General features: G+C 36.9%; 8 protein-coding genes and 2 non-coding genes across 10 annotated transcripts; 4 read left to right on the top strand and 6 right to left on the bottom strand.

Moving 5' to 3' along the window:
• Positions 1-335: 335 nt before the first annotated feature.
• Positions 336-1,076, bottom strand: KQ657_002152 (RRP15 family protein; the record flags this gene model as incomplete). Its single annotated transcript, XM_043192924.1, has 1 exon — positions 336-1,076. The coding sequence occupies one exon, from the start codon at positions 1,074-1,076 to the stop codon at positions 336-338; it is 741 nt and encodes a 246-aa protein (XP_043051312.1).
• A 703-nt stretch (positions 1,077-1,779) lies between these two features.
• Positions 1,780-2,676, top strand: KQ657_002151 (uncharacterized protein; the record flags this gene model as incomplete). Its single annotated transcript, XM_043192923.1, has 1 exon — positions 1,780-2,676. One exon carries the CDS (start codon positions 1,780-1,782, stop codon positions 2,674-2,676), a length of 897 nt encoding a protein of 298 aa, XP_043051311.1.
• Positions 2,677-4,453: 1,777 nt separating this feature from the next.
• On the bottom strand, positions 4,454-5,695 carry XOG1 (glucan 1,3-beta-glucosidase; the record flags this gene model as incomplete). Its single annotated transcript, XM_043192922.1, has 1 exon — positions 4,454-5,695. One exon carries the CDS (start codon positions 5,693-5,695, stop codon positions 4,454-4,456), a length of 1,242 nt encoding a protein of 413 aa, XP_043051310.1.
• A 2,419-nt stretch (positions 5,696-8,114) lies between these two features.
• RPP1A (ribosomal protein P1) lies at positions 8,115-8,432 on the top strand (the record flags this gene model as incomplete). The annotated part of the gene is made up of 1 exon (XM_043192921.1): positions 8,115-8,432. One exon carries the CDS (start codon positions 8,115-8,117, stop codon positions 8,430-8,432), a length of 318 nt encoding a protein of 105 aa, XP_043051309.1.
• Positions 8,433-8,888: 456 nt separating this feature from the next.
• Positions 8,889-9,497, bottom strand: RPL13 (60S ribosomal protein eL13; the record flags this gene model as incomplete). The annotated part of the gene is made up of 1 exon (XM_043192920.1): positions 8,889-9,497. The coding sequence occupies one exon, from the start codon at positions 9,495-9,497 to the stop codon at positions 8,889-8,891; it is 609 nt and encodes a 202-aa protein (XP_043051308.1).
• Positions 9,498-10,211: 714 nt separating this feature from the next.
• On the top strand, positions 10,212-11,055 carry RPS16A (40S ribosomal protein uS9; the record flags this gene model as incomplete). The annotated part of the gene is made up of 2 exons (XM_043192919.1): positions 10,212-10,232; positions 10,648-11,055. The coding sequence occupies 2 exons, from the start codon at positions 10,212-10,214 to the stop codon at positions 11,053-11,055; spliced, it is 429 nt and encodes a 142-aa protein (XP_043051307.1).
• A 301-nt stretch (positions 11,056-11,356) lies between these two features.
• Positions 11,357-11,459, bottom strand: KQ657_002146. Its single transcript has one exon. It is a non-coding gene; the product is annotated as a tRNA-Pro (tRNA).
• Positions 11,460-11,490: 31 nt separating this feature from the next.
• KQ657_002145 lies at positions 11,491-11,593 on the bottom strand. The gene has a single exon. It is a non-coding gene; the product is annotated as a tRNA-Pro (tRNA).
• Positions 11,594-11,759: 166 nt separating this feature from the next.
• On the top strand, positions 11,760-15,771 carry KQ657_002144 (uncharacterized protein; the record flags this gene model as incomplete). The annotated part of the gene is made up of 2 exons (XM_043192918.1): positions 11,760-14,833; positions 15,405-15,771. The coding sequence occupies 2 exons, from the start codon at positions 11,760-11,762 to the stop codon at positions 15,769-15,771; spliced, it is 3,441 nt and encodes a 1,146-aa protein (XP_043051306.1).
• Positions 15,772-15,984: 213 nt separating this feature from the next.
• TUB2 (beta-tubulin) lies at positions 15,985-17,646 on the bottom strand (the record flags this gene model as incomplete). The annotated part of the gene is made up of 2 exons (XM_043192917.1): positions 15,985-17,322; positions 17,635-17,646. 2 exons carry the CDS (start codon positions 17,644-17,646, stop codon positions 15,985-15,987), a joined length of 1,350 nt encoding a protein of 449 aa, XP_043051305.1.
• Between the last annotated feature and the right edge of the window lie 2,059 nt (positions 17,647-19,705).

The following is a 19,705-nucleotide window of genomic DNA, read 5'->3' as shown; positions in this document are numbered from 1 at the left end:
ACTTTGCGAGGAGTGTTGAAAACTTAGTCTTTCTGGGGGAAGGTTTACAAATTGGGAAATCAAACGCGGCTTAACTTAGGTGAACAATACGAACGATTATTAATATTACTGTAGTGCAGGATAGACGCATCTAAATATACACTGGGGAAATATGCTTAAGATTGGCTGTATTTCACATCAAAATATTAGCACCAATCAGAACCCAATAAGTTGGTCGCCTGAGAGGTATTTATTTCGGAATTGGTCTTATTTCTTTGCTTCACGTTGTACATTTTGTGGGGAAGCAGAGAGGTCATCAGCAAACGTTTTGATTTTGCGAACATGACAAATGAGACTTAGGATTGACCAGCAGCTTGAACCAAATCAAGGAATTTTTCCTTAGAGATTTCAGTCATTAATTCCTCCTTCTTCTTTAAACCAACCTTCTCCTTTGATATTTGCAGGTTTGTACCAACTTGTGTGGCCAAAACAGCATTAAATAATCGAACAACACCCTTTTGAGCAGTCTTTTTCAATTGACGTTCAAACTCAATTGTTTTTCTTACATTCTCCGGCTGATCACTAGCGGGAAGGAGGTTTCTTATTCTATGTTTATCCATCTTCTGCTTCTTTTCAGCTAAAATTGCCCGTTTAGCCTTTTGCTCTAAGGTATCATTTTCTATTTGCTTGAGGGTTGTCTTATTTCTTACCAAAATAGGGTCTTTTCTATCGTATGCCTTCAACTTGGATCCTAAAATGGCATTGAAAGCTGTAGCGAATGATTCTGAACCATCATCAACGTTCTTCTTTCTTTTCTTCTTCAATGGGAACGAATCCTCTTCATCCTCATCCTCAGCTTCTTCGTCCTCTTCTGCTTCTGAAGATGATGTATCTTCTTCTTGTTCTCTGTCTTCGTCGCTCACCTCTACTTCTTTATCTATATCAAATTCATCATTTTCTTCTAAATCATTTGTTCCTTCGTGTTCTGATTCAGAACTGGACCCTTGTGATATTTGCTCTTCCTCCTCTATTCTTACTTGCTTTTGTTCAGAAGCCTCAAAACTAACCTTCTTTTCTTTATTTGTGGAACGTGTCATAGTCTATGTGCTATTAATAATGTGGTTTTGCAATTCAATCACACCCTCTTTAGCGGACTTTATATTGAGATGAGCATCGGCATTTTGATTTTCACTATATTCAAAGTAGTGTCTGATACAAAATAGTAAATAAACTGGTAGCGCGAAATTGTCGGTACAACCTTTTGGATGGTAAGATATGAAGTGTTTTATTTCTTGGAGATGTATATTAGAAAGTGAAATAGCAAGGTAAAGAGCAGGTTCGAGTTATAATAAAACAAATCATAATTGGACTTAAACAATTTTTTTCATATATATATTAGTTATTTATTTACTTTATAAAGATGAAATGCATTATGGGACAATTATTCTCATCAATAATTAAGTAAATCGTGGAAAAGTATGAGCTCCCGTTTTTCTAAATCACTTCAGTTTACACTCACTAATTGCATTATCGCTCTTTTCTTGTTGCATAATTATAGCTCACTTTAATACTGGTATTATCTGGGGTACTAATTTTTGAAATCTTTGGCTGCGAAATTTCACCAGATGTACATTTCCTAATTGGGATTCCTTGTACACTGAAAAGTATATGGAACTCTCCAAATTGCTGCGAAATCTCGGGCTATATAAAGAGGCTTACTCACTGAGATTCCTGGTTATCTTTCCTCGCCTTTTTCTTTTTCTTCTTCTTTAACCAAACACCACCATAGTTCACTGAATTATGAAATTCACCAGAACTAGTACGGGCTCCTTCAGGGCCAAACTCTCCTCCTTAGGCAAGAAGTTCCACTACTTCTTCCACCGTCACCAAGTTACTAACAAAGTTAGCGACCAACAACAAGAAATCCTTGAACTGGCGCTTACTTCAGATGTTATTCCTCTGTCAATGTCCAGTGACAACAAAGCTGGAAGAGCATTGTCTACTTCAAGCAGCCTGCCAATTTCCATTGGCATTGCTGCAAGCACCCTTCCCACTCCCCTTTCCAATTGCGCCACCATTTTGACTCCAGCTACTACCATTGCTGTTGAGACGAATGACAAGGAGAACATTTTAGTTACTCCATCACCACCACCACCACCACCACCACCACCTCAAGTTGCATTACTTGAAAAGGCTCTCCTTGTTATCAATGAAAACCTCGAACCCCATGCTCCTATGCCGAGCAAAGCAAAGTCTATGGCTGTTGAAACAGAAGGCGACAACAACGACTGTTCATTCAAAACTAGCGAATGGAAAGATCTCTTTGAACTTTACCAAGAAGCCGTCAAAGTCTTCTGTCCTTTGATTGAACCCCAAGCTGCTGCTTCTCCTCCTACTGTTGAAACCAAGGAAAGGTATCAAGAAGTCGAAGAGGAAGTCCCCCTCTTTGATCCATCGATTCCCACATTACTGCTTTCTGAGTATCTCCTCGTCTGTAGATTATACAGTGCCGATCAGGAGCGGATCATTAGTGGTGATCTGTACCAATCGGACGCTTGTATTAGTCCAGGATTGAGCGACTACTCCAGCGGTAGTGAGGCTTATTATCGAGGCAAGATTCCAAGAAACTTCCTTCGATTGCACCAACATCCCAAACTGATACGGAAACGTACTCGGGTAGCTGGAAATACCAACTGAAGGGGACTGGAAAGTCCCTAGATATATTATCTAAACACACTTTCTTTGGCTTAGTTAATCATAAATGCCTTATTGAAGGGCTCATAGTATATAGATAACAAAAAAAACATAAAAAAAACCCCAAAAAAAAATATCGCTTCCTTTGTCATCACGTAGTAATATTTATTTAGATAGTGTGTAAGTAAGTGCTTACTTCTTGTAGTTTCTTACCCGAAAGGGTACTAGCAAAGTAAAAAACATGCTTGTTGACTTAAGCCTCATAATTTGTACGAGTTAATGAACACGCCTGGTTTGTTTCACATTTCAGGCATTTGCTAGGAACCGGGTCAGTGTATCCATTACTGGTATTTTGATTTTTCTTTAAACAATAAACAACTGTGTGACTACTAAGTGGATTGTTCTTCGGACGCTATATCCATTGTGTGGGGCCGGGCCCATGCCAATGAAAACATCAAAATACCCAAATCACTGTTTGCTTAAGCTCAACAGGTTGGTCAGACTCCACAGTAACTGTGTTATCCTGTTCTCAACTGTATTCTATATTCTGGTGTCATTCTGAACACTAACCTTGAATTTGGAAGAACTAAATTTGTTGCCACAGACCTTAATTAGTAGTTGCATTACTAATACAAAATAGATAGAATCTATTCTTTGTTGCTATTAATATTTTTTATTGTGTTGGTGCCGTTGACCCAATGATAACAATGTCTAGTATTAGAAGCGCAGGCGAAGATCTATTGTGAAGTTTTTGAACTTAGCACTGGCAACATGACATTTAAAAATCCAATGACAGTTTACCTTTGTCAGTTATTGTACGGTTCGAATACGTGATATCTAACTACCGTTATCAGTATCAAATTGAAGGGGGTTTCCATATTATGATAACGAATCAACATATGTCCTCATAGGCTTTAGAATACGCTAAACAATAAAGGTTAAGGACAACGTCCTTCATACAATTTAATAGAATGCTACAATGTAAGCGAGATTATTTTTAAGGGTTTAAGTATTGAACTGCAATCAAAGACATACGACCTCATAACAAGGTAATCGGTTTGAATATTCATAGCATTGAAGAATTCCGTGATCTTAGACGTAAATATTACCTTTGTGGGACTTCACAACGAAAATAAGACTCTTCGCTAGAAGAAAATCCGGAATTCATTCTCGACTAATACTGCTGTAGTTGATATAGCCCATCTTCGTTGATTATGATGCCAGTGGTAAAAGTATTTTGAAAAATTAGATATTATTTGCTGCTGCTATTTCCCCCTCAAGTGGAGCGATACGAGATTCGAAAATCAATAGGGAATGTATCTGCCTGCATGGAACGGTACTCATTGTTTTAAAAGTGTTCCTTGAGAGGTGAATCAGATTGGATGCAATGCCGTACTTTATGGGATGGTGATGGGAGTTATTTATGAAGGGGGTTCACGCAAAAGGGTACTTTGCATCATCATCATCTGAGCAGCCAGCAAACGCATAATTGTGTCATTCCCGGAACAAATATCAGACAGTGAACTTGTTGTGGATTTTCTAGCCAGCAATGTCGTTTTTAAATGTGTAACTATAGGTTGTTTGATTGCGGCACGTGTCGGTCAACAAAAATATGCGCGACTCTCAGTGCGTTTAAAAATATATTATTTACTAAATTGTTGTTTGTTTATTTTTGGACATAAGACAAAAAATATTATTAGAAGCAAGTTAATCTATGAAGTACTTAAAACAAAAATTATATAGAAATGAAAGGTGGATCGTTTGTTTGAAACTGACCAATTTAATAGCCACATTGGTTTGGATATTGTCTGTCAGTCAATGGTGATGGAATAACTCCATGGTAAGATAATCTTTGGAAATCCCAATCAATGGCACCTTCGGTCTTCCAGCACCAGAAAAACCAGCCACCTGTTTGTTCCCAAGCATCAAATTGAGCTTCAACATATCTTCTGGCGTTTTCCTTTTGACAGTCGGTCCATACATCGTAAGAAGTAAATGTATCACAAGAACCAATGTATCCAACACCATCATAATCTCCAGAATATCTGGCACCTCTTCCGACACCATTCAACCAAAATGCGCAATCAGTTAACGCAGCAGAGAATTCACCAACAACAGTCCACTTGTTTTCCATAGACTTGTGTGTAGCACCTTGCTTACAAGCAAATGAAACATGTTCATCAATTGAACGTGATAATTCACCACCAGAGAAAACTTGGTAGTGATGTTGGTCAATGACAACATTCCAGAAGCCAGCATCAACATTTCCAAAGTTATTCCAGTAGCCATCAGGCATAAATGCATCTTGAAAGACAGCAGCATTAACCGAACCTGTGTTTCTCAATCCTTGGTAACCATCAGCATAAAATTGACGCAACAGGTTCATATCAAGCAGAGGACCTAAAGGTTCATTCAAAAGCTCAATACCAATAATAACATCTTCGTAATCATAGGCACCGTACTTTTCGGAAATATATTGTAAAACTTCTAAGGTAAGTTGGATGTTGTCAGGCTGCTGAAAGTCCAATGAGTCTCTCAAACCAGAGTTATCAAACCCGTTTTGAGATCCAGGGGCACCGTGCAAGTCGATCCAAACCTTCAAACCAGCATTACGAGACCATTCAATTGCCTTATCTAAATACTCTTCTTGACCTTGAACATATGGATCAGAGTCTAACTTCTTGAAAGCCCAATAACCAATAGGTATTCTAACAGCATTTAAGCCAAGAGATGCCATTTGTTTAAAGTCGTTCTCATTGTAGAAAGTGCACCAATGAGCTTGCAAAAGTGACAGAGCTGCATCATAGCCCAATTGTTGGGTGAGATGATATTCATCAACAGGGACATTATGGCCACAAGATTTGAAAAGTGATGGGGTAATGTATGGTTCAAGGACAAGCCACCCACCAAGATTAACTCCTCTTATCTTATCGTTATTGTAGTCCCATTGCAAGCCTCTTTTGATAGGCAGAGCGAAGACAAGTTGTACAAGAAGTACAGCTAGAGCAAAGATCCACAACATGAAACTAGCCACTTGTTAAATTTGGATCGGTGTAACTACTAAAATCCTTTGACTATGTATGCAAAGAACGAAAGTATATTAATAGAAATGAAAAAGAATGAAGTCACAGATGGCGTTCTTTGTTGCGATTTGCATGGCTTGGTTGTGGCGATCCTGATCCTACTTATATAATCTGCCTAGTGTCGGATATTATACGAAATGTGTATCGATGAGTCCTTCTCAAATTTATCACTCAACAGACATAAGTACCGTGTATGAAACACGGTAATTAAAATCAGACAAAAAGCCATTTCTTTAAGGAAAGTTCTTCGGAACAATGCAGGAATCGGAGATAGGAAGGAGAACGCTTTCAGCTAAAGCGGGCTTTGGGAAAGTTATCCTTGTGCCTTACGTCATATGGAAGTATTAGATAATCATTGTCGATTCGATAACAATCTGTGTCTGAATTGCACATTGTAGGCGTACTGCACGTCAACTGAAGCGAAAGAAAGGGGCATGTGGTCAGTGTGCGTTAACCTAAATTCCTTAAGATAGCCATTCCCATTGATAACTAGGCAACCTCACTTCCGCTCTATTTTAATCTTAAGTTTTTACGATGAACTTATTTTAAATACCTAGCGCTAGTGATTGTTTTGAAGGTCATTTGGTGATCGGGAAACAAAATCAGGACGACTTTTCCAGGTTGAAACGACACAATTACCAATTAGGTATGTTTACCGCAGCATTCCTCAAAACCTAGCCCCTGTTACCAGTTTGCTTGTAGTATTTTCAGTTGGAACCAGCCCGCATGTTTCACTGATATAGAAGTCAAAATTTTGAAATTCATGTATGAAATCAGACACGAAACTCTATCATTAATATACAGGGGTAAATAAATATAGAGTCTCCACTTACTTTTGATTTAATTACATTCACTACTGAAAGCACTTTGAAGCAAGTCATCAATCATGAATTCTTAAGCACTTTAACTAAATCAGTCTTTAATTTCCAATAATAGAAATAAAGCCCAGAAGTAGAAGCATGAACTGTCCGCAAACAACTCATTCAAATAGTTCTTGTCTTACATCATAATTCGTAACCTTAGTGTAAATTTGCAGAGAATCACACTGTCGGATCGTTGAACCATCTTCATTTTTTCCGATCGCAGCTACTTGTAGTCCAAATTTTATTTAACCTCAAGTAAAAACGTGTTGTGCACAATCCCATGTATTTAACCTTTTAGTGAATTCCGTCACATGATTATGCAGGTATATTTCCAGTGGCCCTAAAGACAATAGAAAAACTATCCCATCCCTTTGCCTGGCCGCCATTACACGTATTGGGAATAAATAATCAGACACGGTCATGATTAGTAAAAGGAACCCTTGGCGAGTATCCCGAAATATAACATTAACTTCTTAAAAACTAACCAGCTCCACATTTCCCACAAGACTTCTTATACTAGACAGTTTTTAGCTCGTTGCTGTATTGATTCTACCTTGAAACATTAATCTGGCAATGTCCCGAATCGCCAACTTCTGTCAACCAGCAACACAATTAATACTGAACTTAAAACTGAAGTTACCGATTAACACCTGACAGTTTAGTTTTTTGTGTCGCATTTAATTCTTCTGCAAGGTGAATATTAATGTCAGCTCCACGCTTTGCCATAAAGTAACATACCCAATATACGATCGCATCTCTTGATCAAAACGTTCGAAACTGAAACGTCTTACTCAAAATGCATAATACTATGGAAAAGGCATCTCCCTTTTGTTCAAATTGTTTGTCTGTCGAAACCGGGTACTCCTGCTTCATATCTGTAAATAATTGACTCTCCTCACTGACAATTCCTTTTTGAAACTACAAGAAAGATGGTCATTCAACAATGATCTAGCATGACCTGGAGTTACGAGTCAAATCAAGAGTTGTTGCAGTTCGTTTAATATAAACTTCTTCCTACCTCATTTAGTTTACGTTTATTAGTGACCTCAATTGTTTGTAATTTGCTCTGTAATCGCCTAATGATAATAACTACTCCTTTATAGCTGAAATGGTTCTTGTAAAAAAAGCCTTTTAACATAGGTGCCCATGAGCACTTATTTCTTTCTGTTCCTTATTACACTCATCTTTTTTAAACCATTTGCAACTACCGTAAAATCCGGTACCAACTTTCCTCTAAGGTTGCAAAAGACATGATAGGGGTTTCTACCCTAACCCTATGATATTCACATGTTTTTCTCGTGACCAAAGTTGTATAGCGTTTTCTTTTTTCGTTACGAAACACTACCTTCCACAATCACCAAGTCTGAAAAAAAAATGTGAAAATTTAAAGTCTACACGATCGTTGCAGCCCTGGTTCCCTTTCCTCTGTTCACCAAAACTAAGACATAGTCTGCCTCAGCTTAAACTGATTATATCTAGTTTACCCACCATCATAATGTCCACTGAAACTGCTTTGTCCTACGCCTCCTTGATCTTGGCTGATGCTGAAGTCGAAATCACCTCTCAAAAGTTGTTGACTTTAACTGAAAAGGCTAAAATTGAAATCGATGGTATCTGGGCTGACTTGTACGCCAAGGCCTTAGAAGGTAAGGACTTGAAGGAATTCTTCTTCAACTTCTCTTCTGCTCCTGCTGCTGCTGCTGCTCCAGGTGCTGCTGCTGGTGGTGCTGCTGCTGAAGCTGAAGCTGAAGAAGAAGCCGTTGAAGAAAAGGAAGAATCCGATGACGACATGGGTTTCGGTTTGTTTGATTAAACGTGAATAATAATGATACTTTACAATTGAATAGAAATGAACTGGGGTATTATCTTTTGTCATTATAATGTGAATTGTTTTATTTTTCAATTTCAATGGTTAAGTTAATCCCGAACATTTATTGTATATTATTACGGTTTCTTAATTTTATATTCGATATATATGCATAGGTAATTATTATCATAATTTAACAAAACATTAACTTCTATTAAATTTAACACTTGGTTTGTATAAGTATTGATTACTACATAGTAAATCAATACTCACCTGCGCATTATTAATTTTTTACAATGGTAAATCAATTAAGTAGTATTTATGTGTATCCCAAAGTTTATGACAACTTTTTATAATTTTTATATTAAATTATATATAAAAAACCACTTCGAATGTTACATACAAAACTGAACTTCCATTTGAATCATTATGTTAATAATAGAGTATCCAATTTCAGGTAGATTATTTCTTCTTCTTGTCTTCTTCAGCTTCAGCCTTATCCTTGGCTCTCTTTTCTCTGATACCCTTGTATTTCTTGTCAGATCTAGCCAATCTCAAGGTTCTGTAAGCAGTTTGTTCAGTAACTTCAACAGCTCTTGGAGTAGATTCAATAGCAGGTTGAGCAACTGGGAAAGCAGCAGAGGTAGAAACTTGTTCGTAAGCAGCAGCTTCGGAAGCCTTGGTCTTCTTATCAAAGATAACCAACTTAGATTGGTATTCCTTCAAACGAGCAACATTAGCGTCAAAGGTTTCTTGAGACTTGTTTTGTCTTCTGTGGTCAACAGCAACACCAATGGTTCTAGCGTACTTAGCAGTCAAACCAACAGCCTTCAATTCAGCCAAGGTGAAACCTCTACCAGCTCTAACCTTTCTGTTGTACTTGATAGTTGGGGCTCTAACAACTGGTCTCAAAGAGTCGATTGGCTTAGGAGCAACCTTAGCAGCCTTGGTCAATCTAGCGTGTCTTCTAGAAGCCTTCTTACCGGCTTGGTCAAAGTGCACTCTGACTCTTTCTTGCCAGTGCTTTCTGAAGTGGTTCTTCAATAATGGTAAGTTCTTGGAGATAGCCATTGTTGATGATGCTAGTGGAGATTATACACAACAAGTTTCTAAAAGAAAAAGACTTTAAGAACTATCCAAACAAAATTTTCTCTACTGACTCCAAATCTCACCGCTTCGCTAGAAAATTTTTCAGACTGCGAACGACACCCCATCCAATACTGGTTATGGGGGGGCCACACAGTGAACTTGGAAATCATTCTACGCGCTACCTTATTTTCAGTTGTCATATACACACCGAAGATCAGGACACAGGTCGTGCAGTACAATAGGTAGCGCTAGCAAATAGTATGAATAATGTGCGACACAGAGATTACTCACAGTTGTACTGTATGTAGAAATAACAGTCACACTTTAATAGCGAACATTTCAGTCTGTCTAGAGTACATATAGGAACGCACACGAATTGCACTATAATGATATTGAATCTACAAAGTTCCGACTAACTTATAGTCTTTACAATCACCGCCCACGTGATACCCATGCCTGCATCTGGTAGCTCTACACTGTCTTTCTCCTCCAAGAATGTCGCTCCTCTTCCCGACATTCAGGCACATTAGGTAGTGTGTGTGTACACCACTCTTGCCCTTCTCACACAACCACCAAACTCTGGCATTCGGTTTTGGTAACATTTTTTTCGCTGTAATAGTCTTAAAAATTTTTCATTCAAATTTTATTGAAGGCTCACAATCTTTTACAATCTCTCCATAGAGTTAGCAATCAAAGATGTCTACCCAATCTGTTCAAGTATGTTTGAGAATATGAATAGTGATGATAAAGCGATTAACAGATGTGACAAGTGGTGATGTTGTTCCTATTAAGAAATGTTATGATGTTAATGTTTAGAGTAAATTTCATTAATGTTTAAAAGACAAGGTTGAAAACATGTTCAGTATTTTCTTATCTTCCTTTACCAAGCCGTTTGGTCAGTCATTGAAAATACACTGTGTCAGCTTATTATGAAGTTGATCCAACTAGAATTGAAATATAATGTCAGAAACCATCCAATACAAATAGCACAAGGGATACACTTATCCATTTTATTGATAATTACAGTGTTTATTCACATCACATCAATGACCAATATTTTTCCTTCTGTAATTTGCTTCACATTGTTTTCACACTTTAGGAGAAGTTGTTATATACTAACATTATGTTTTAGACTTTTGGTAAGAAGAAGTCCGCTACTGCCGTTGCCCACGTTAAGGCCGGTAAGGGTTTGATCAAGGTCAATGGTTCCCCAATCACCTTGGTTCAACCTGAAATCTTGAGATTTAAAGTGTACGAACCATTGGTCTTGGTTGGTTTAGACAAGTTCCAAAGCATTGACATCAGAGTTAAGGTCACCGGTGGTGGTCACGTTTCTCAAGTCTACGCTATCAGACAAGCTATTGCTAAGGGTTTGATTGCTTACCACCAAAAGTTTGTTGACGAAGCTTCTAAGAACGAATTGAAGAAGATCTTTGCTTCTTACGACAAGACCTTGTTGGTCGCTGACTCCAGAAGAATGGAACCAAAGAAGTTTGGTGGTCGTGGTGCCAGAGCCAGATTCCAAAAGTCTTACCGTTAATCAACTCACACTTACTCACCCCCTCCCATTACTTCAATATCATCAGAAGGAGACAACAAGGAAAGGGTATCGAAGAAGCTGTATTATTGTTTTACTCAGTATCAGACATCCGTTTCTTTTGTATCTTTATTCTACATTGTATATTTAATTGAAAGGTTCTTCATGCGATAATAAACTTATTAGTTGTAGTAAATGCAAATATGATTTATTGTGGGCGCAAAGCAATATAAAAGATCATGTGTGTGTAATAAACCAGTTGTTCTGGTACTATCTAATCTGAGGAGTGGAATCAAAAAATTATGGGGCGAGCTGGGAATTGAACCCAGGGCCTCTCGCATGCTTGCTTCAAAGTTACTAAGTAACTTTCGCCCAAAGCGAGAATCATACCACTAGACCACACGCCCAATTAGGAAAGATGAATTACAAAATTAATTCGGGGCGAGCTGGGAATTGAACCCAGGGCCTCTCGCATACTTGCTTCAAAGTTACTAAGTAACTTTTGCCCAAAGCGAGAATCATACCACTAGACCACACGCCCAATCCTATGATTAGAAATGGGACAATACTTAGATAATCTCCAATGTGTTAAAGATCATATCATCACGTGATAATAAAGCGCCTGGTTTCTATAGTCAACTACCTTAAGTCAATGGTAACTAAGTATGTGCAATAATAGTTGACCAGTGCATACATACATACACATAATGTACTGGATAGATGGTCTACCCCAACGTTCTATTAGTATCTCCCATCTTGAAGGAGAAGACGTGTTGAAGATAGTGTCTGTACCCCATACACCATATTTATGTTGTTTAACATCAACCACAGTTCATTTAGTTGAACAGCACTCTTTGCTTCCAGTTACTTATCATAGAAGAAAGGTTGAGTCTTTAAAGCAATATGGTTTCAACATAAACATCAAGACAAAGATCCATCGAGTGAAAAGTTGTCAATTGGAAACCCTCAAATACACCAATGTAATGGTGTTAACTGACAAGAATTGTATAAAGATATACCAAATTGTACTGAGTAAATCTAAAGGAAATGATGGTATATTTGAAGTGAATTTTGTTGATTCAAACGATATTCTTCAGAATAGCTTACCCATTGTAAGTACATCCAATAATTTAGGAATAATGGATTATGTTAAACAAGCCACCAAACTGATTATGGGTGGAGGAGACCAAGTACCAGTGGAAAATTTAGAGCATTTCAATAACTGTGCCATTGATGATGAAAAGAACAATTATGATATCAATAAAGTAAGAATCTCTCCCTATAGAATGTTCAGACTGACTATGGAAATCGATGACTACTGGTTGAAATCCAATTCCCATGATTTGATATTATACAATGAGAAACCGGCCAACGGTGGACAAGAAGACATGAATAATGACAATAATGTCACCAGTGATACACTGAAAAGAATGCATTATATATTTGAGACTATCAACTTGAAAACTTCTCATGCAGTAACAGTCTCGTTAAAGGATTGTCCCAATTATCCATTCCATGAGGGCACAAGACTTTTATATGTTACTTTTGATGTTAGTCGAGATCAATTCCTTATACTTAATGAAAAGAATGAATTATGGATATTGAGATATGATGAGTCCAAATCCACATTCAACTCAAAGCTAGCCTTCCAGTTTAATAAAGATCATCATAAAGATTCTCAGAGTCGGGTTCATGTTAAATTTGCATTGAATTCAAAATACTCTATATTAATTGTTGCACTTAACAACGAGATTCATCTACTTAAAGGCACAACCAAAGATCATCACCAATTTACACTCCTAAAAAAATTTACCCTAAAGATTATACCGAAATCAATTACATGGTCTCCTAATGATGAGTTCTTCATCACAATTGGTCAACAGTATTTTAGAATCTTTACCAAATTTGGATCTTGCACTTTCAGTTCCAGATACATTAAAAATGAAGTGGATCAAATTCATCATCATAGTAGTGAAGCTCAAGTAGAGGTTTCTGATTGGTTGACTCCTAAATCAATCATTGTTTCGGACAATTCCTTGTTTTTGTATATTCAAACCCAAGAAAGATTATATGAAGTGACTTTACTAACTTCTATTGTCAAAAGTGATTTATTCATCAACTCTCGTTATATCAGTTTGATAAACGGCACTAACAAGTTCCTTCAATTCCCCTTACCTACAAGTTTCCTTCCCGTTATAAGACAACTTGAAACCTACCATCACCCCCATCACATTACACATGTGGGGAACCTTGTTTGCAAACGAAACAGCTACAACCAATTATCGATTTCGTATGGTAATCATTTGGCAGTACTGACTCCGTTTTCAAGTAGAAATGTTATTGAGGAACCCATGCCTCGATTACAACAAACCAACCAAGCCTTGTGGTTAAATTTCAATAGCCATTTCACCACACCGTTCAATATCATTGATCATTTTTGGTTTGAAGACTATTTGGTATTGATTAACCGAGTCTCCATGTTTGAAGAAGATAACGACGACAAAAATGATGATGAGACTGAGTTGATTGTGGATGAGATAATTGTTCTCAACACAACCCATACAAGATTTGCCATTGGAGGAGAACCCGTGGACTTTGATACGGATTTAATACTTTGGAGACACAATTTTGGGAATTGGTTTCAAAGTGTTGAGTTAATGCACAAGCCCAAGAATGACAGTGGGAGTTTGGTGATTCAATCTAACGATAAGAAGGTGATAATCTTAGAATTATCGTTGAACAAGCATCATGGCAGAAGTAGTAGTAGCACCGATCTACAACAACAACAGCAGCAGCAAGAAGATGCTAAAGATTATAAGATCTTTGTTGGACTTAATCGAACCATCCACATCAATAACATTAACTCTAAGATCCCCCTAGACGAAGTTACCCGTCTAAGCTTGATCAAAGAGAGTCATATGCTTTTCCATTTGAACTCAGGAGAATTATATTTCCTCAAGCATAAACTGGCCCAAGTAGGTAATCAGAAGAATATCATGCATGAAATGGTAAAAATTGCCGATTGTGTTGAATCGTTTGAACTAAGTGAATTTCATCTTGGTGATGAGATTGTGGAATATTTATGTATACGAAGTGGAGAAGCTCAAGTCTTGGTTTACGACTTGGACAATGGTACGAACCATCTGATTATACTTAAAGATAAACGTATAGTTGATGATGTAATGTTTTATCCCTTTCGGGTTCACCAAAGACAATTAAGTCTTATAGGGATTGAGACTGCATCTGTTGCCAAGGGTAACTATGTCCTGTTGTGGAACAATATTTTGTATCAACACATACTTTACAAGTTTGTGGAATCTGAGTTGCGCTCTATGGGAGATGAAGATGGTGATGAAGATTTGAAGCATACTTATTCCAGATACAAGGGGTTTCCTAGTTTTGATCATAATTTGGAAATTCTCCTTTATGAGCAATTAACAACAAACAATGATTGTACTATGAAACTGTTGCTACGTAATTTAGTGTCCCTCATTCAACTTTCTCCTAACGGTGATTCTATCTTCATCAACTGTTTGAGAAAGATAGAAATAGACTATTGGTCTGTGTTTTTCAATGTCTTGAACACCACTCCTCATGAGTATATGAAGAAACTTATTACCAATGAGAACGTGGAGCTTTGTTATCGATTCCTTATCGTTTATTTGAACTATAAGAAGGAAGATGGAGAATTCCAGTCATCATTGGATTCTAATGATAGAAATATCATCTTAGCCATCATTACAATGTTAGACAAGTATCACAAGTGGGAATGGTGCTTTGAGTTATGTCGGTTCATCAAGCTTTTGGACCCCACAGACGGTTTTTTACATGAGATACGTCGCAACATGACACTACAGAATAACCACATATTGTAGTATACTACAGCTAACACTATACTCTATTTCATCTCAACCATTAACGGGTAGAGGCTATAGTTGCTTTGTGAAAATTTCATCTAACAATATCATATGTTGCCTGTACTAATATAATCATCGCTATACACCTGTACACCATCGGCATACTGATATACCCAGTACTGCACCAATTAATAGTTTTAGCACTTTATACCACTTTTGATGATAAGATCCACCTACAGATCTCAGTCCTAAAACAGGTAGTTCCGATGATGGCACAAAACCCTCGAGAACCAACCATAGGTCGTTGATTTTCCTGTCTGTTTCTCAAACCCTAAGTGAGATTTTCAAACCCTAAAAAAATTAAATCCAGTGTCGTCAATTGGTGATGTACTACTTAAACCAACCAATTTGCTGTTGCTAAAGGGAGGGTTTAGTCTAGGTATCGAGATAATTAGATCAATCATAATAATACCAGTAATAATAGTGATATAATAGAATCATGACTTTGGCTACTGCATTTGCTGAAACCACCAAACGGTCCCTCACTGCTGCTGATATGAGAAAAAGAGTTCTTCATTTATATCGTAAGTTCATCAGAAACTCCCAAGAGTTTAGCAACTTGTACGAATTGGATATGCCCGTCTCCAACATCAAAACCAAAATCAGACAAGAGTTTGAAAGAAACAGATATGTTAAAAACATTGATATCACCAATGTCTTGTATATGAAGGGACAAATGGAATTTCAAGAGTTGGTTAACTTTTGGAAACAACAATGCCATGTATTGAATTATTTTGATGAACAAACTTCAAAGGATGTGCCCAAGAGTGATTTCGTTAGCGGGTTCTTAAAGGGCAATTAATCTTCTGTACACTACATATTATATATTAAAGCATTAAAAATAGTTAACCTGAAGCAAATGTAGACAAAAATCACACGCATATATGTAAATACTATATGGAGTTATATATGTATATATATATGGAGTACGTATATAAGCAATTAAGAGAACATCAACAAATTATCAGTGATGATCAAAAGGGTGGGTATATGTTTGTTATGATAGTACTTGAACTTATTCCATTCGATCATCCAATGGAACTTCATCTCCATAATCCAATTCCTCATCTTCATCAATAGATGCTTCTTGATATTGTTGATATTCACTAACCAAATCATTCATATTAGATTCAGCTTCAGTGAATTCCATTTCTTCCATACCTTCAGAAGTATACCAATGTAAGAAAGCCTTTCTTCTAAACATAGCAGTAAATTGATCACCAACTCTTCTAAACAAATCTTGAATAGAAGTAGAATTACCAATAAATGTAGCAGACATATCTAAATCAACAGGTGGAACAGAACAGACTGCAGTTTGAACATTATTTGGAATCCATTCAACAAAATAACTGGAGTTCTTGGTTTGCATCTTAAGCATTTCATCTTCAACTTCTTTAACAGAAACTTTACCTCTGAAAAAGGCAGCAACTGTTAAATAACGTCCATTCTTTGGATCAGAAGCTGCCATCATATTCTTAGAGTCAAACATTTGTTGAGTTAATTCTGGAACACTTAAAGCTCTGAAAGATTTAGAACCTATGGAAGTTAATGGAGCATAACCAACCATGAAAAAGTGTAATCTTGGGAATGGAACCAAGTTAACAGCCAATTTTCTTAAATCTGAATTCAATTGACCTGGATAACGTAATGAAGTAGTAACACCAGACATAACAGAACTAACCAAACTGTTCAACTCTTGGTATGATGGTGTAGGTAGTTTCAAAGTTTGTTGACAAATGTTGTATAAAGCTTCATTATCGATACAGAAAGTTTCATCAGAATATTCCACTAATTGATGAACAGATAAGGTTGCATTATAAGGTTCAATAACTGTATCACTAACCTTTGGAGATGGGACAACAGAAAAAGTGGCCATCATTCTACCAGGGAATTCTTCTCTAATCTTACTAATTAATAAAGTACCCATACCAGAACCTGTACCACCACCCAAGGAATGAGTGATTTGGAAACCTTGTAAGGAATCACAACTTTCAGCTTCTCTTCTAACTACGTCAAAGACAGAATCAACTAATTCTGCACCTTCAGTGTAATGACCTTTGGCCCACACATTACCAGCAGAAGATTGACCAAAAATAAAGTTATCAGGTCTAAATAAATTTCCAATATGACTGGTTTTAACATTATCAATGGTACCTGGTTCCAAATCAACAAGAACAGCACGAGGAACGTACTTTCCAGAACTGGCTTCATTAAAATAAACATCTAATTTGGACTTTTGGATATCATCTTGGCCGTGGTAATTACCATGATTATCTAAACCATGTTCCTTACAGATGGTTTCCCAGAAGGCAGCACCGATCTGGTTACCACATTGACCGGTAGATAAGTGGATCTAAAAAAAGCTATGTTAGTAACGATGCAAACTCAAATGGGCCAATCAACCAATAATGATACTTGTATATTAAATCTCTCATTTCCAACTCATCAAACTACAGATAATAAGACACGTCATATTGACTGAAAAATCTGTAATCATACAACTCCTACTATTATTTATAGCTGTCCTCTCACTTGAAAACTGAAATTCAAGATCACTTAATCAACACTCCTGTAAGTAGAAACTTTTTTGTAAATAACAGTGGATAAACTATCTCATGAGACACGGTATCTGGTTGTAAATTTATAGAGGCTTCTGGTAACATACAATTTCTCTCATATTAGTAGTGTACTGGTCCGTTAGAAAGTTGGAGTGCTCTGGCGCTGTTGTCTAAGGACTCAGATGACTTATAATAACCACAATCGTTAGATGAATTGGTAAAGGGTCTCGATTGGTGATTCTTTGATGGGCCGTTTGATTCTTGTTTTGTTTTGGTTTACACGGTTCTTGTCCGCACACTACTTATTTGGCAGTGAGTTAGTGGTTTCCGATTATGGTAGCGCTGTGTTTGTAATTTATCTTGAATGGGAAATGTTATGTTTGGTGTTAGGGTGTGGAAGTAGAATATTTTAGCCGTGTTTTAGGGTGTAGTTTTCAGCTAGTGAAAGTATGTAATATGCTACCTGTTTCTTATCATAATTCGGAACTTCATATGATCACATATATCACCATACAGTAAGCATAGTTATTAACCATTGCATTCATGAAGTATCTGTATTTTGTGAACGGGTAATTAACATCGTTTCTGTGCTTCTCATATGAGGTCTTGTGTCGATCAACCAACACACTAACAAGATTATTTCATTCCCTAACCTGTAAATATATATATATATATATATATATAGCCATCCCGTGTTAAGAGATAGCTTAAATATATTCTTACTTTTGCGCCAATGTTTAACTTTACCAATGACTGCTTTGTGGTGACTATACTGCTTAATTCATCGGACAAGTGCAGTAACGATCCATTAAATTTTCATACTCTACACAGTAACTATCATACCCCATGATCATAGGACATCCTACTCTACCTCACAACACCTGGGATGATGCTATAAGTTTGATCTTACTACTCAAGATCGATCATCGGCAAAAATGTAGAGACTAGCATTAAAGTTTCACACCTACATGTTTATCCCCTTCGTTTACTTCCATCCTTGTAAAAATGAAACACTAAAAAATCTACATTGAGTTTAATCTCGCCTTATACATTTGATCCTTTTGATCTGGTTTATTCTTACCCCCTTTTTGTACTGTATTTCAAATGCACCTAACAGTAAAACCTGAAATTGATCTCTGTCACTTAAAAAATAGTACTTGCACATCGTTTCTGCCCCTTCGAGTCGTGCTGCTTCAATACCTTCTGGGAAATTTAATAGAGTGCAGCTAATGCCTTTACTTAGTTGGTACATGCAATGAAACGAACTACAAGCACTAAAAAAAAAGAGAAGAGTACACTAATTTAAGGGTGGGTCTTTGATTTGGATTTTATGACGCTTGTTTTCAATATGGAGTAGTTAATATGTTATAGGTCAGGTGCAGCGGTGATAACTAACCCTATGATATACTCATTTTGATCCCTTTTGTTAACTATTTTTTTTATTTTTTTACCTTCACACTTACGCCATACTTTACTTTGTTTTATCATTCAAGTATCAACGGTTACACACACATACCAACTCTAGATATAATGATTCGACTCAGTAATAACCCTGTAACCTACAACAGACGAATCCTGTATCTGGTTCGGCTAAAGAGAATAGACCTTTTCCCTTGCAACCCTTTTTCTTCCTAGAAACCGGCCTAAAGACTAGTGTTAGCTAACCACAACCACAACCAATCACAACCAATTCAGCAAGCGCAACCTTGTTCGTGACAATACAATATCGTTCCCTATATTACAGGGTCCTTTTTTATGGGCAAATTAGTAGCACATCGCCACATTCCCTTTTGGAACAAGCTGTTACTTAGTCTGTAAGGTGACGATGATTCTACTTTAGCGACTTAACGTTCTATTAAGTGTCAAGTAAATAACTATAAGCAAGGAGACAGCTTACTCCCAAGATTGGTGTAAAATGTCACGAAACAAGGCATAGTCAACATCTTTCATTCCAACTTGCTACCATTATACTCCTATATTTACAATAAATTAGAGCAACCTGTTTGAAATTTTAATTAAGCTTTAAGTAAGAATTCGCAGCAGCTTAGTCAAATTCCAAGTATGGAAAGAGCGTGTTTGGTCATTCATTATTTCTTGTTTAAAAAAGTTGTAACGTATTAGGAGTGGCATATATTGTATCAGGCTAGCAATTTAAATTGTTTATGGATAGGGAATATC

Source organism: Scheffersomyces spartinae (genome assembly GCF_019049425.1).
Source record: "Scheffersomyces spartinae strain ARV_011 chromosome Unknown scaffold_2, whole genome shotgun sequence".
NCBI lineage: Eukaryota > Fungi > Ascomycota > Pichiomycetes > Serinales > Debaryomycetaceae > Lizanozyma > Lizanozyma spartinae.
The sequence above is the reverse complement of the archived record's forward strand: the minus strand, read 5'-3'. Positions and strand labels throughout refer to the sequence as shown.